Below are 15,679 nucleotides of genomic sequence, written 5' to 3'. Positions count from 1 at the left end.
ACACGACAATACGGTACATAATTATAAGCTATGAAATTTGATCTGTGACAGTACATATTTCATTTATTTCAAAAATATATTTAAAAAGTATACTACATTAGTTGAGTTCCCTATGGTTATCACTAGTTGAATTATAAGATCCAATAATCACATGAGTTTAATATGATTGTAGACATGATTGACAGCTGTTTATATATGGACGAGCTATCGAGTTAGGTCGTATATTGCAAAATGTATTTGGTTAACTCAAAAGTGACTTTGTGATGTGTGTCAATGGCCCATTCTATGTGATATTTTGTCTGAATATATGGCTTCACTATTTCAAAATATTTTTTCCAAATGGCCCATAATAAAATACGCCTTATCGTAACCAAAGAAGTGCTATTGTCTCATTACACTAGACAACAAAAATCTGTATGAAATTGGTTAATTTGATGGTGCTGATTTTTAAAATGTAGCCATAATTTGTTCGTCAATTCCAGATTTTGCGCTACCTTAATATCTAAATATTTTATCAACACCATGCAATAGCTCGGTATAAATAGTTTTATTCTGTGAAATTAAATTTACTTGGACAGTTTAATGGATAAAAGGCATTCATTCTTTCATAAATTCAAATATGGAGTACATTGGTGTAAAATTCAAAACATATTATTCATATATTATTTGTTCTCGATATAATTATCATGAATTGTCACACTTTTGCTCTCTTCCCCTACTAACTTGCTCTGATTAAGCATCACGAAACTCTCATATGCTCAGTTTGCTAAAACATTCGAGAATTCTCTCGACTTCCTATAAGAGAGGTGGAGTCAAACACCTTTCTCTCATCGATTCCTGTTGCTTACACTGTGAACGTGAAAGAAACTTATCAAAGCATAAAGATTTATACTTGAGGCCATCATATATGATCTCTATACGTGGAGCATTGTGGTGATATAAACGTTACTGCTTATATCTCTGAGACAGCCAAGATGATATAAAAAGAAGGAATAGTCAGTGAAAGAAAATTACATACCAGGGAAACAGAATATCGAGTATCACCCTTAGATAAATCTTCAAAATATGTTTCTACACCCACTTAATATCAAACGGGAATTCATGAAGAATTATGTAAAAGCAATGAACAAAGGCGGTAACAGTTTCAGGTATCCGTCTGACAAGTTTCCAAAAATAGTGAAGCAAAAATGAAAGGAGGTATCTTTGTTGAGCTACAGATTTGGGATGATGATTTGGAAATATTACTCAATCAGAAAAAACTTGAGTTCTAGAAATCATTCAAACTGGTTGTCAGAAATTTCTTACAAAATCACAGAGATGAAAACTCTGCTGTCATGATTAATGATATGCTTGAGAATTACAAGAACATAAGATGTAAGATATCACTAAAAATGCATTCTTACACTTACGCTTACTTATTTTCAAATAATACAGATGCCGTGAGAGATAAGCATGATGAGAGCTTCTACCAAGATATTTCTATAATAAAACAATGATATCAACGATAGAATTCTGTGTTGATAGTAGATTACTATTGTTTCTTAAATCTGGAAACTGAGAACATTCACATAAGATTTACATCTCTTGCAGGTATTTTGTAATAAAAATGATACAAAGATAAAAGTTTTGAGCATTGTCTTAATATTTTTTTCTGTGTATAATATCACTATTATCCTTGCTTTTATGAACTGGTATTGTCATTATGTATTGTTTATAAAACATTTCTAAATGTAGTTTTTATTAAATATATATTGATATATAAGAATATTTTGAATAAATCTATCATAACTTAAAAGTCATGGGTGATAGAAAATTTTCAACATACGTTTTTAGAATCAGCTTCGTCAGATTATTCAGAAACAGTTGCAATATTCCAATTAGCAGAGAAAGTGTTTTTTGTTGCCTTGTGTTAACGGCATATATAAATGATATCTCAAATAAGACTATATGTTGTGATCCAATTTATCTAACAAATCCCATTATTGAGAAAGTCCTTGTTGATATCAATATACAAAAGGAATTTATTTTAGACTCTTATTTAAAATCAATAATTTACCAGAAGAAGATACTCTGGTATAACTTTTTGTCCTTCTCATAGTGAAAAAAAATGCCCAGATATAATACTATTAAATTAAGTTATTATCAGCATTTGCTGATTTGTACGCAAAGATAATCTGTCAATAAAATTTACAACAGCATATTTTAAATCAAATAATTAATATCTCAATTATTTACTTTTTCACATGTGCTGGAGTACTATATTGATAAACAAAAAAATAGAAGTCAGATTGGTTAATTTTTATTTTAATTTATCATAAAGTAAAAACACAATAACATTTTGGAAAGTATATTGTTAAAACGATAAGACAGAAATTTGATACACAATTTAAAATTTATCAAACATAACTTAATTGTATTTTAATGTAATTTTAGGAAAACTTATGACTAATTATTGAAATAGCTCAGGCGTTCTCAGTTGTTGCTCTCCTCCTGAAGTATCTTTGAATAAGACACGCCATTAAAATCTGAAACAAAATTAATTCAAATTTTAAGTTTCAACGAACCTGATCTGTAAATTCAAAACAAACATGTGATATAGTACTAAGGTTTGACTTAGAATCATTAGTTTAATTTGTTTGACAAAGTTAAATATATACGCTTTCATTAGATTGATATTTAAGTGAAAGGAAGTGTCTCAAACGTTACGTGGGTTTAAACAAAAAAAAAATAAATCCAGTAAGATGTCATTCTGACAAATAATATTACTATGGTAAACAACCTTAAACTTGTTTATTTTATAGGTTTTTTCTTTTCTTTGCTGGATTTCAATTTAAAAAAAGAAAATATTTTTACAAATAAATGCATACCTGGTAATGTTTCCTATCATAATGGTTAACACTGTTGTATTCATCTCTTACCAAATGTTCACATGTCTGTACAGGAAGATAAATAAATTAAAGAATAACTGATCAATGACCATTTAAAACTGTTTTCCAGATCTTCATTTGCTAGCATTTAAAATAAAGTAACATTTCATGTAATGTTATATTTCGAAAATTTTAAACGTGATTTTTCAAATCTAAGTTACCATTTTTACGAACGACCCAGCGGATTGTCTTAAGGTTTATTACGCTAAAAAGTGGGTTTCAATACCTTTGGACAACATTGATTAGACAACCCATTTTGTATTTCTTGGGCTTAACAACAAACAAACAAAATTATTTTAAACGTTTTCCCTTCAATAATTCCAATTTTTTTCGACTGTGCCAATAACAATACGTTAAAGACAGTTTTTAACTTCAATAATCTATAATTTTCTGTTATTAAGCTTTACTGGTTAGTTAAATATTGTTAAGTGACACTCGAAGTAATCATGTCTTATATTTTAAAAAAGAAATGTTTGATTTTTGCATCTTCTGTTATGGTAAGCATGATTACAACATAGACATTTCATACTTATTTTTATTATACCGAATGTATTCTATACACATTATTTTAAAGATAGTCAGGAAAATATTTCAAGTTAGCTTCATGAAAATATAATGGTTTTTAAATTACTCAGTTAATTTTCGGTTTCGTGCATTATCGAGTGACAGATCTTACACATTGTGTTCCTGCATTTGAGAAGTTGAAAGCCATTGGGCATGCTTATGAAGAAGTATACTTGTCACGTTTGTTCTTCAATATCCGTTGCCAAGGGCATCAATATTATTTTCATTCATATGTTTTCTAGCAGCATATTTTAGAATGGCGAGTGATTTTGGTATAGTTTCCATTGCAATTTTTCATTTACTTTAAAAAAAAAGTAGAAACTAAAGAATAACCGGTGAATTACTATATACTGATATTTGTATGAATGTAACTACTCTTTTAAAATATATCTAATATGTAATTCACATCCAAAAGACCCAATAGCTTCGTTTCTTAAATCAGTTGACTCGTGAGACGTCTCTTGCACAAAAGTCGCTAGATCAGCGTAAAGTTAACGTAATATCGTAAATGTTCCAACTGTCATTAAAACTGTATATATTTAGATATCAGGTTTTAACTTTTAATCAAGAGAACATTAGTGATATTTTTGTTTCTTTTTTGTTAATGAGTGATGAAAAGTCAGCAATTTATTTACATATTATAAAAGTGCATCATGAATCACTGCTGTCCAATTCTCCTTTCTAGCAGAAATGTCATAGCATCTAAAATCAATGAAATATTCTTAAAGAAACTGGTGTATATATTTTTTTAAATTCCTAAAATAATTCTTTATGAAATACTAATTTTACAGACTTGTGCTCTCAGTTTTCACAAATATTATTTTGTTAATTATAACATGTAATTTAGGCATAGTGAAAATGTTCCGCTATAACACAACTCACAAATCATTGAACATTTCATTTGAGAGTTGCTTTACAACATACTTATTCAATCTAATTACTCTATTGGGTTTATTATGATTATTTTATTCAAACAGCACTATTATGTCTTTGTCTGTTAAGGTGTAGCCGTAGTTACAGATTGTTGTATTTAAATATATCTAGGAAGCTGTTAACTTTAGTAAATCGCGGATACAAATTTAAGATGAAAAATATGAAAATAATTTTTAACTGTATCTACCACGGGCGTAGATTTTTTACACCCGATGGGGGGGTGATTTTTGCAACCACTTATGTGGACTGTTCAATTTACAAATTTGTAATCTCTGATTACGTGAACCTGAAAGCTGTAAACATGTAGTCACAGAGTAATCTTGTTGCCACGATACTTCAAGGTTTCCATGTAGGTTTGTATAAATGAGGTGTTGAGAAAAGTTTTCAAAATGTTAATAGAATAAAGACAAATTAACTGCCACATGAATTAATTCCTCCACACTGCACAGTATAAAAGATGGCCATTATACTTGACAAGGTTACTAATAACTTTCATTACATGAATTACGTTTTCAAATATTAATAAAATTAGTAATTACCCTTTATAAGTTTATATCTACTGAAAAACTGTTCATGTTGTTTGATAAAAATATTTGAAATGTCTTTGCGAACTCTTGAAAATTACACATCAATACAATGTAGCACATAATTATTCATACTTTTCATTGAAGTAAGATTAATTTAGTCCTATAGCCTATATGTTCCCAAATGTAGACCTCCTTTGTGATGATCTGTTTATGAATTTTTTCATAAGCTCTTCTATATTTATCTTGTCGACCTCATCTTTGTGAGTGTGACAAACTGCCACATGGTTGAGGCGGCACTGAGACATAGTCGACCTTAACCACGTCTTCAACCGTCTTAATGCAGAAAAGCTGCGTTCACATTCGCAGCTGGATACTGGACATACATGTACAAGCAAACTTTTCATGAGAAGAAACACTTCAATAAACATTTGCTGGCTTTCTTCATGCATTTTACAGTAAGCATCCTTCGCACCTTTCAGAGATACTGCTTTTGTTGTTCCTTTGAACATGGGCAACTGAAACTCGAACCGTTGTGCAGAGATTTTTGGATAGAAGTTTATAACCGAGTTGTCAATCTTGCCAGATGTGATCATGTTCTCAAGTGCCAGATATTGTCTCAAGTCATTGTTATCTGCATTGGATCAAATGGTCAAATGCTCTATGACTGTGTCCACAAATTCAAAATATTGGCCTCTGTAGTAATCTCGAAATGTTGCAGAATGGTGTGTTGAGCCATCACCTGTGATCCTTCTGGGGTGTCTGCGAATGCGTGGTAGTTCAATAGACACCAGATCTAGGAAGTTACCTTTTTCTCAGCTTTATCAAATATCTTGTTGTAATTTTTTTCTGTTCGCAATACCCACAATTACTCAACTGTCATTGCAGATACTTCAATCATGCCAGATACTGTCGCTGATTTTGCTTGGAATGCACGGTTTAGTTCCTCTAATGCAGCTAATGGATGCTAAGCCATCAACAATCCTAAAACTGTCTTTCCTTTGTCAAATCTGTCCAGCAGACTTCGTGCTTTCACTGCTACATCTGAAATACATCTGCGGATGTATTTAACTGGACCATTGTGGCTGTCTGACGATACAATATTTTCAAAGATTGTCTTGTATTTGCCTGACCTCTGAAGCAAGACACCAAGTTCATGTACCCACTGGATAGAATCTCGAACACATTCACAAACTTCAGCTGCATGTTGCATTATTAAATTAGCCTTGTGTGTTCCGCAGTGAAAAAACAAAGCTGACGGTTGCTTCTCTTTTATTTTTGCCTGGCATCCACTGTACGCACCACTCATGTTAGCGGCTCCATCATAAATTTGTGCTCTTAATCCTGACAGTGGTAAATTGAGTCTAGTCAGTACATCAAGTATAGTCGAGAATATTGTTTCAACAGTTGTATTGGAAACACTGTACAAACCAAGAAATGTCTCATGGACATCAAGGTTCTCATCTACGTATCATACACATATTGCTTCCTGTTCGGCACCTGTAACATCAACCATTAATGTAAAGATTTTACTTTGCTGCACTTAGTGTGCTATATTCCTCAGTATTTGATGGCTGAACATCTCCATTATTTCATTCTGAGCCTGGAGTGATGTGAATGTGGTTTTCTTTGACAAGTAGGCCGTCAACTCAGGTTCTTCCTCTTCCAGGAGCTTCATTAACTGCAGGAAGTTCCCCTCCGTATCAGTATGTTCACATAATGCTAAACCCTGATGCAGTAAGAAATGTAAACTTCTAGGTAATTTTGGCTAGACTTCTTTTGCATTCTTCCTGCTGCTTCTTTTTTCCATTATGTAGCTGGGCAGTCACTGGAGTTACATCAAGTGAACCTTCTGGAGATATAGCAAATCTGTGCTGAGAGGAGGATTGGTGTTCGTTGAATTTCTGTTTTGCCTTTCTCCAGTTGCAAACACCGGTGGATATGAAGGTATACTCTACTGGCGTCTCCAATTTCCCTGTAAAAAGGCCTCTATTTTCCGCCTTGACACAATGAAAGCATATGACTTTTTGAGTCTGATTGTCGAAGTGCAGTCATGGGAACTCATCAAACAACTTGCCCTGAAAGTTGATATTTTGCTTTATGTCGCGGTATTGGTTGTGCGTGTGGATGATATGGCTTTCCACACTGTATCTGTGGAGTGTCAGATTTTTCATTACTGCACAAATTTGTTTCACAACGATCTTGTGGTTCATGATATGCAATAGTTGCACAAGCATTTTCAGACTCGTCCTCTGATTAACATGGTATTTCCTCTGTATGGCAAGTTTCTACTTCTTTGCTTGAGATTGTTAGATTATCTGCATCTGCACTGTCACTTGTAGTTCTAGTAACTGGCTTGCAGAACTGCCTAATATCGAAAAGTTTCAGGCGCTTGCTTGTCATAATTAGAATCTGTTTCCCAGATGACTCAAAAGGCTAAAATACAGTCTTTGTTGAAAAACTCTAACGTACAACAAACAAAGATAGAACAGAATGGAAGTAGGACTGAACAATGTATTTAAGTCGAACTCGCGAAACCTCACAGTGACTACCGAGACAATTGACCGCCTGAGCATTGCTGGGACAATAATGTGTGCTAGTTACAACTCAAGTAATTACAAGTTTCTCGAAATATACTTAAACAATCACAAATATATTATATTCCTGTTAAAGCTCATCAAATGGCAAACACGTTGTGATATAATGTCTATAAGCACGTCTATTAAATAAAAACAACTAAACAAAAACTAGCAATACAATTCGAGTAGAGGCTTCAGGCCGTTGAAATCACTCCTTTTGTGTTCTAATTATACAAGAAAATACAATATTTTTACTATCTATGATAAGAGAATATATTTTTCTTTTACCATAAAGCACCAGCACTTGATTAGAGGGCGGTGATAATCTGAAATTTCATGGATTAATCAGGGCCACAAACACAGGTCTAATGTGCCTTGTTGTAAAATTGAGGCTCAGACTAAAGGGAGCGGTGGGGAGTGATGTAGGGCGCGTCTGGAACCGAGCGGCCCGATCATGTCGTCAACTGTATACTAAACGTACGCTATGGTCAGCGGCTTCGGCAGCTAAGGAGAGTGAGGCGTTCGACAATAAAACCGGCTAGACATGCATAACAACAAATGGCGTAGGAAAACTGCACAATATACACTTAAGGTTGATGCAGCTACAAGCTACAAATGGCCTGCCAGATCTAGATCAGAGGAGATTACACTTGGGAGTAATATTTTCGAATTTCATGCTCTGTTCAATCTGTTGTGATGAAAATTTTACTTAATCTTACACAAAGTACAAGACGTAGGTAGATTCTGTGATAGTGCTTGCAAGCCTTGCATGTATACTTAGGCCTACTGCTGATACTTACGAACTATCGCTTAGATCGAAAAGCTTAGAAGCACGCCTATATTAAAGATGTACATTTCGGCAACTTAAAAAGCCTACATCTAGCCCTAATTATGTAATTCGATTGGTAAGAACACGAGAATTACAGAACAAACACACAATTTGTGGACCTGTGATGCAATAAACATATTCCACAGACCAAACTGGAGGGGGATGATTGTATGCACCATATCCCACACTTAAAATGAAAGGGGGATGTATTCCCCATTCCCCGCAGGATCTACGCCCCTGGTATCTACCATATTAATTTTAAATTTGTCTTTTTCCCTCGTCCGCTATAATACATTTTAATAACATGTTGTCCAGTATTTGGATGCCATAATGAAAGTATCTGATAATAATCAATCTGTTTTATACAAGTTAATACGGAAGGAATGACACAAAAACTAAGAATTACCAAAGTAAGTTATAAACAATAACACATTAAAATATTCCATTTTATAAAGTTCATTATAAGATCAACAGTCGAATCAGGCTGTCAAAGAGATCGTGGTGGTGCTATTTTCTAGATGCCTTCCCTTTAGTCTATCAGTTTAATATTGGGAATGTAGCTTTTCGCGCAAATGTGTACAGCATTGATACATTGACTCCACATTAATAGTTAAATATACAACTTACTTTTAATGAGCATTGTATAATCTGAACTTGTTCTCTGGGCAGTTTTCTGTGTTCAGAAATTTTGTTACCAATCAAGTCAACTAGTGGGATGAGGCTCAGTGGAGGAGGAAGAGTTGAGGGATAGTTGATGTATCTTAGCCATAAACGGGTTCGGGAAAACTTCCATTCTGTATCTGCATTGTCCTGAGAAAAAATGTGGCAATTATAAATTGTTATTATGTTTAATATTTGAAGTATATGGCTATGATAAATATTATACGCATGTTTCAATTCCAAAAAAAATTGTTTAATTAAATAAAATAAAACTATGTTTTATCTATCAATATAAACTATATAATTTTAGCTTCATGGTTTAGCTTATTTAATATGGATTAGTGGGAACAGTTCTGCGAAACTTAAAAATAAAATATGTTTCTTTTAATTTTTTTAGACGAGTTGTGACATTAAGCCATATTAGGTTATAAGTAAAACAATATCATAATGAGGGCTCAGACTAGCAACACCATTATTAATTTCTACTGTGAACATCATCAGTTGCTTCTGTAATTTTCTTAAGTATTGTATTGTAGGATGAGGTTGGAAGTATAAAATACACTTTTTATCACATAGGCATATCAATCGAAAGATTAAATCTTTTTATTGTTCTGTAAATCGTTTTTTAACATAACATTTACTTTTGCTTCTTCTGTTGAAAAAAAAAATAACGTTCATGGTTCTGAATGTAAACAAGACAAAAACTTTCAATGGTTCTTGAACTCTCTAACTTTAACAGTTACACACAAAAAGGGTTAAAAATTAAAACTACTATTAGGCTAATTTTGGTGAATAATTACAGACGACACATGACAAATATATCAAAGATATGAAGTGAGCATGAATGAAACGTATAATGCGTATTTGAAAGTGCTTATGAATTACATTAAAAAAATACAAATTACACATATCATTAATAACTTAGGTTATTTTATATTTGTATACGTAAATGTATCCTGACGTTATATTAGTAATGAATAATGTCACTTTCTGATTAGCTTCGTTAAGGTAGGTAACAAACAGGTGGGGCTAGTTTTGTCTGCAACGTCATCTCTGTGTCCTGGTAGAATTGTATATTGAATGTATTTCGCCCAATATCAAAAATCATAAGATTGGCTGAGATAGATACAGTGTTGATCAAGATGCTATTCATATCATTGATTCCTTGAAAAACAACTATTTAAATCTAAGCTAGAGGCTAAGTTCAATCGTGATTTAATATGGGTGTATTTTGCTATTACATCTTGGTGTTATATATGGATGTATCGTGTGTTTCTTATCTACTTTAGCAATATAAAAAAGAAATTAAACAATTTAGTTCGTGTGGTCCAGAAGATCGTTGAGATTGTTTTGTATAGTTGCTTTATTCCAATGGTAAATAATATTTATAGTAACAGATTTACTGTTGTTCATTTATTTTAATATCTACGTTTGTTCCAGTTTCATGTATGTGACGTATATTCTTGGATGTGTATTGCAGTAGTTCTGGTTCTCTAAATTTGTACAGCATTCTCGATTGTAGGAATCAACAATATACGTTTTAGGAAAACAGTAGCCTATCTTGTAGCCTCTTGGACGTTGACCGTCGATAAAATATTAATTTCCAGACCCGATAGAAGACTGAATATTGTTTGTGAGTTTGTAAATGTTTGTATATAAATAATAATTTGTAATATCTATTTGTACTAACCGTTATTATAAATTGTATCGTCTTTTTGTGTATTAAAATGTATTAGTGTTAGAAAAGAAATTGTATGTATCAATCTTGTTGAAAACAGCATAAATTTTATACCTATCAAAATTCAATTATCTTTTAAGTTAAAATTTCCGGCTATTTGAAATCGTAATACGTAGTATAATAAATTAGTGACTCGTCCGCGATAAATTATTATACGTAACACTATTCTAATTAAGAGAGTGTTGCAGTAACATATTACATCCGAATTGAAAGGGTAAAAAGTGTAATATTCTTTGCAGTCTGGGTTGAGATTATCTAATTGTAATAGTTGGCCTAAGCTATGAGAAGGGAAAAGTCACACGCTCGATACTGTCAACTCAAGAAAGAAACGAAGCTTACTGGTTGATTTCAGAGTTCTACCTGGAGTTTTTCGAATAAAGATATACTTTAGGACCATCGTGTTTAGTTCGAGTTTATCCTGAGGGAAAGAAACACAAAATACGAAACTATGCAAATTATAGCTCGAGCACTTTTACTAAATTCGTCCATGTCCGTTACTTTACATACACGAGGAAGACTCATTTAAGCTATCACATTCAAAATTATATTTTTCTTATTTCCCGAGCGAATCTTTTGTTATTAGAGGGGAAAATTATCCGTTATTTGCCAGAACATCAGTTTTGATTTGAAAATATTACACTGATAAATATATAATGAGGACGATTAGATTAGGAAATGTTAAATTTAGTTTAGCTAGCCATGTTTGAATGTTGTCACTACGTCCTGGTAGGATTAATTAAATATTACTAGGCTCAGTAATACTAAGGTTAGTTTAGTATAGTTTAAGTATTTCTTCAAGTTCATCTTTACTTCTAAAAGATAGCAAGGATTCTTAATTTAGGTAATGTAAGAGGTAGATAAATGTAAGCTAGCTATGTCTGTAACTTGCCACTACGTCCTGATAAGATGTAGTGAGGATGGCAATGAGTACGTTGATAAGAGCAATACCAATGATGAGATGATACAGGCTGTACAAAAAATGACCAACTCCTTCTGTGAATAGATGGTGTCTGATGATTTTTCCTCCTGTTTCAAGGTTAGATATGATTACATCGGCTGCTTCTACTGGGGACATTCCGAATAAGGCCCAAAATAGAGTTTTCACAGAATAGTCAAACCTAAATTTGGTGTAAAATGCAAACTTGTAAACGTATCTTTTACGATTTTATTTAAATCAATCGTAGAGTGTGAGTGTATATATATATATATATATATATATACAGAGAGACAAATAGAGAGATACATCTATATTAGAATAATATTTTATGACCACTAAACATTATTAATCGTTTCATACTCACTGTACAATGTGTACATCATATGACATTACTGTAACATTATGAATATTATCATAACATCCACACTCTGATATGTTACGTAGGAGTGAATATAATTTATTCTTTACCTAACGAAAGAGGACAGTTGCACTTTCTTGTTTTTATTTTCATCAATCTGCACCATGCCATTGTAGTACTGGTACAGCCGGGTCATTCCAGTAGCAAAAGACAATATTATAACAAAGGCTACCAACAGGAATGATAAAATGTCAAAAGACATACGTTCCAGAGATATCTAAAAAAGAGTAATTAAATAGCAACATAATTTAAAATGAAACATCCCAAACTCGAATTGTCACAACAAATTGATGAATTTTCGTGTAATAATATAATGGAATTTGTTCAAATTAAGTCATTAAGATATTATTTCAGTGGCCCCCCAGTGGCTCAGCGGTATGTCTGCGGATTTACAACGCTAAAAACCGGGTTTCGATACCCATGGTGGGCAGAGCACAGATAGCCCATGGTGTGGCTTTGTGCTTAATTCAAAACAATAGCAATAATTTCAGTGTATGTGAGAATTATGTAATAAAACCATATCTAATATCTCGATGCACCAGAAGAGGACAAGTAAAGTGTAATCTAAATCGTATTTACTTGAGGTATGTTCGTTAACTGATTACGTTTGGTAGCTATTTGAGTATTCCTACGATGTGATAATTCGTTATATGTATTGAATTGTGCTATATTTGGGAGTCCACATAGTTAAAATGCAAATATCATTACCAATGTATTTAATATTGTTTTTTTTTCAATTAGAAACTAAAAATATATACAAATGTATACTTAGATAAAATATAAAACATAAATTTCTAGCTTAAAAAAATATTATCAAACAATTATGTTTGTAAGTAATGCAATAGTTTTTTTTTCTTTTCCAAATGGATTTGCAAGTTTTGTATAAATACCTGGTACGGACCAACTGTCGCATTTTGTTGTAAAAAATACAGTATGCGACCAAAGGCCAGTACACTGGCGATTGCCAACAACCCTTCATGGATTAAAGTAGAATCAAAACTTGGCCATGTTTTTCTTTCTTCCATATTAGGATTATGCCGAACGTCTAAGTAGGCCTTACCCCAGAAAATAAACGTCGTTAAAAAAACAGCTTGAGTGAGCAGGTCATACCTGTTAAACAAAGAAAGAAAGGGGTGTCAGTAACAGACCTATCTTATCAATTTTACAAATCTACTAAGAAAACTTGACTTCTTACCAGTTCCAAATGATACTGAAGTAACGACGGGCACCAGTGGACATTAAAGTAATAATACTGTGACAAATGAACCCAATAATCCAGATAATAACTACCCACTCCAGTCCTGCAAGGAAAAGCATCATCATATATTAGATTACTAATATAAACTATTATATGTTTTGTCAAAAATACACTTTTTTTGTATTAATTAGAAAAAAAGAAACACATTAGATTCTTAGAACCATAGGATAATGCTAAAGAGAAATATTTAAAGTGTGTCAAAAAATATGTTGTTGAAATCTACTAACCATAATAGATTAAAGTGAATGATATAACGTTCTTCAAATGTAAAATAAAATCTAAGAGTCTCAATATTATTATTGCGTAAAGATGGCATACAACTTCAGAACAAAATACTTAGTTACTTGTGCCCGACGTTTCGGCCGACTTAAGTCGTGCAGGTATTTAGTTTTAAAGAAAAGATCTTACATTGGGGTGTTCGTCCTGCTCGCGTAAATGTAGACTTTTGATATGGTCTTGAAAGTTAAAGGCAATTTTTGTAGTTACTGGCAGAGAGACATGGCTGGTGACGACGGTGATTATGACAACGTTGAAAACATGAATTTTTTTTTTGAATTTCGCACAAAGCTACTCGAGGGCTATCTGTGCTAGCCGTCCCTAATTTAGCAGTGTAAGACTAGAGGGAAGGCAGCTAGTCATCACCACCCACCGCCAACTCTTGGGCTACTCTTTTACCAATGAATAATGGGATTGACCGTCACATTATAATGTCCCCACGGCTGGGAGGGCGAGCATGTTTGGCGTGACTCGGGCGCGAACCCGCGACCCTCAGATTACGAGTCGCACGCCTTAACACGCTTGGCCATGCTGGGCCTGAAAACATAAAGCAAGACGACAGTTTTCGACAAAGCATATCTCTATGAGCGCCCCGCTAACAGGGTCACCTAGTGGTCAGGATTTGTAAATCCAATGCTATTTCAAGAAATCCAAGAGTGCCAGTAAATTTGTTGTGAGAGAAAACGAGAGATTCCCGAGAAAATCCACTTTCACAGGACAGGCACCAAATAATCCTCCTGTCTTGTGCCCAGAACCGATAATGAAACAACATAAACGAATTAGAAGTACTTTGGATATTGTTAACTTTCTTTTATGGCTAAGTATTCGGTATATGGGGACATTGTTTTATATGATGTACACAGTCTAGTGGAATTCAAAAGTCTCTTAAAGCTGGTGTAACATTTGAAGGATAATTCATAACTCACTCAAAAGAACGGAAATTATATTTAAATATAACTTTAACAAACGTTTCAGAAACATTAAAAACTTAAAATCAAATTAGATTATACCGAAATAAAATTACGCCCCATAGCCAAGTTTCTAGGTGTAACCTTCGACAGCCGTCTTACAAGGGCTTAACATTTCAAGTACATTCATAAATCCATTATCAAATACATAGCACACTTAAAATTAATTTCAGGAAGAAATAAAGGTTAAAAATCACAAAAAAAAATAAAAATTTCACTCAGCCTATATACATATCCCATAACGAAGTTTCAGTGTCAAATCGCCTTCAACGTGTCCAGTAAGATTAAGTGTAAGTTACAAGTACAACAGAACAGGGTTCTTACATTAGCTGTAAAACTTCCAAAATTTACCCCAGCCACTTACTTAGACAAAGTATACAATACAAAAACAATAAACGAAAGACTAACATCCCCAGCATTCAAATATTGTGGTAAAATAGAAAAAAAAAAAACCCTAATACGGTGTTTTACGAAGTGCTTCAAACAGCAATATCGTCGTTATATTGTGAGAATTATCTACACGTTAGGTTTGGAAACGAGATGTTAATAATAAAAAGATTATAACGGAGTGATGAGAGGATGGAGCCTTGAAGGATTCCTGGTGTAATGTTAAATTGTTTTGAGATGGTGTTATTAACTTTATTCTAATGCTAAGGAAATTAGATGTCCGCCTGAAGATTGTATTGTTTACTTTCATATTACGCATGCAGGGCATTGTGCCAGAGTGAAAGGCTTTTCTTACGTCTATTATATTGGTTGTTATTAAATGCTTTGTGAATGGATCTGGTTAAGCTAGTCCACAACTTGTCGAACTTAACAGGAGGAGTTTCGGATGTTTGGTATCAGGTTGTTGTTTTCTCAATCTAGGAAAAGTCTGATTTTATGTGTTGAAGTAGCTTTCCTAAGCAGCTTAGAAAAGTGATTGGTCTAAAGTTGTCAGGATTGGAATTATTGGTGTTTGATTTGGGAACGACTGTAACTATAGTTTTTACCAGGAATCTCAGTAACAGTCTGAAAGAAATGATAAGTTCATAATTTTGAGTGTGTTTTGTTTGTTATTATTTTGTC

General features: G+C 33.0%; 1 protein-coding gene across 1 annotated transcript in view; it reads right to left on the bottom strand.

The window, feature by feature from the left end:
• Positions 1-2,346: 2,346 nt before the first annotated feature.
• The window catches only part of LOC143257840 (short transient receptor potential channel 5-like), a 61,433-nt gene continuing 48,100 nt past the window's right edge, over positions 2,347-15,679 (bottom strand). The window contains exons 11-17 of the mRNA XM_076516871.1: positions 13,305-13,410; positions 13,000-13,219; positions 12,160-12,326; positions 11,644-11,872; positions 8,984-9,166; positions 2,868-2,933; positions 2,347-2,525 (exon numbers count right to left, since the gene is read on the bottom strand). Coding sequence (XP_076372986.1) covers positions 2,463-2,525; positions 2,868-2,933; positions 8,984-9,166; positions 11,644-11,872; positions 12,160-12,326; positions 13,000-13,219; positions 13,305-13,410 — 1,034 coding nt within the window. The 3' untranslated portion in view covers positions 2,347-2,462. The remainder of the gene's footprint in view (positions 2,526-2,867; positions 2,934-8,983; positions 9,167-11,643; positions 11,873-12,159; positions 12,327-12,999; positions 13,220-13,304; positions 13,411-15,679) is intronic.

Source organism: Tachypleus tridentatus, chromosome 7 (assembly GCF_004210375.1).
Source record: "Tachypleus tridentatus isolate NWPU-2018 chromosome 7, ASM421037v1, whole genome shotgun sequence".
Taxonomy (NCBI): Eukaryota; Metazoa; Arthropoda; class Merostomata; order Xiphosura; family Limulidae; genus Tachypleus; species Tachypleus tridentatus.
Note: the sequence above shows the minus strand (reverse complement) of the source record. Positions and strands in the feature narration are given on the sequence as shown.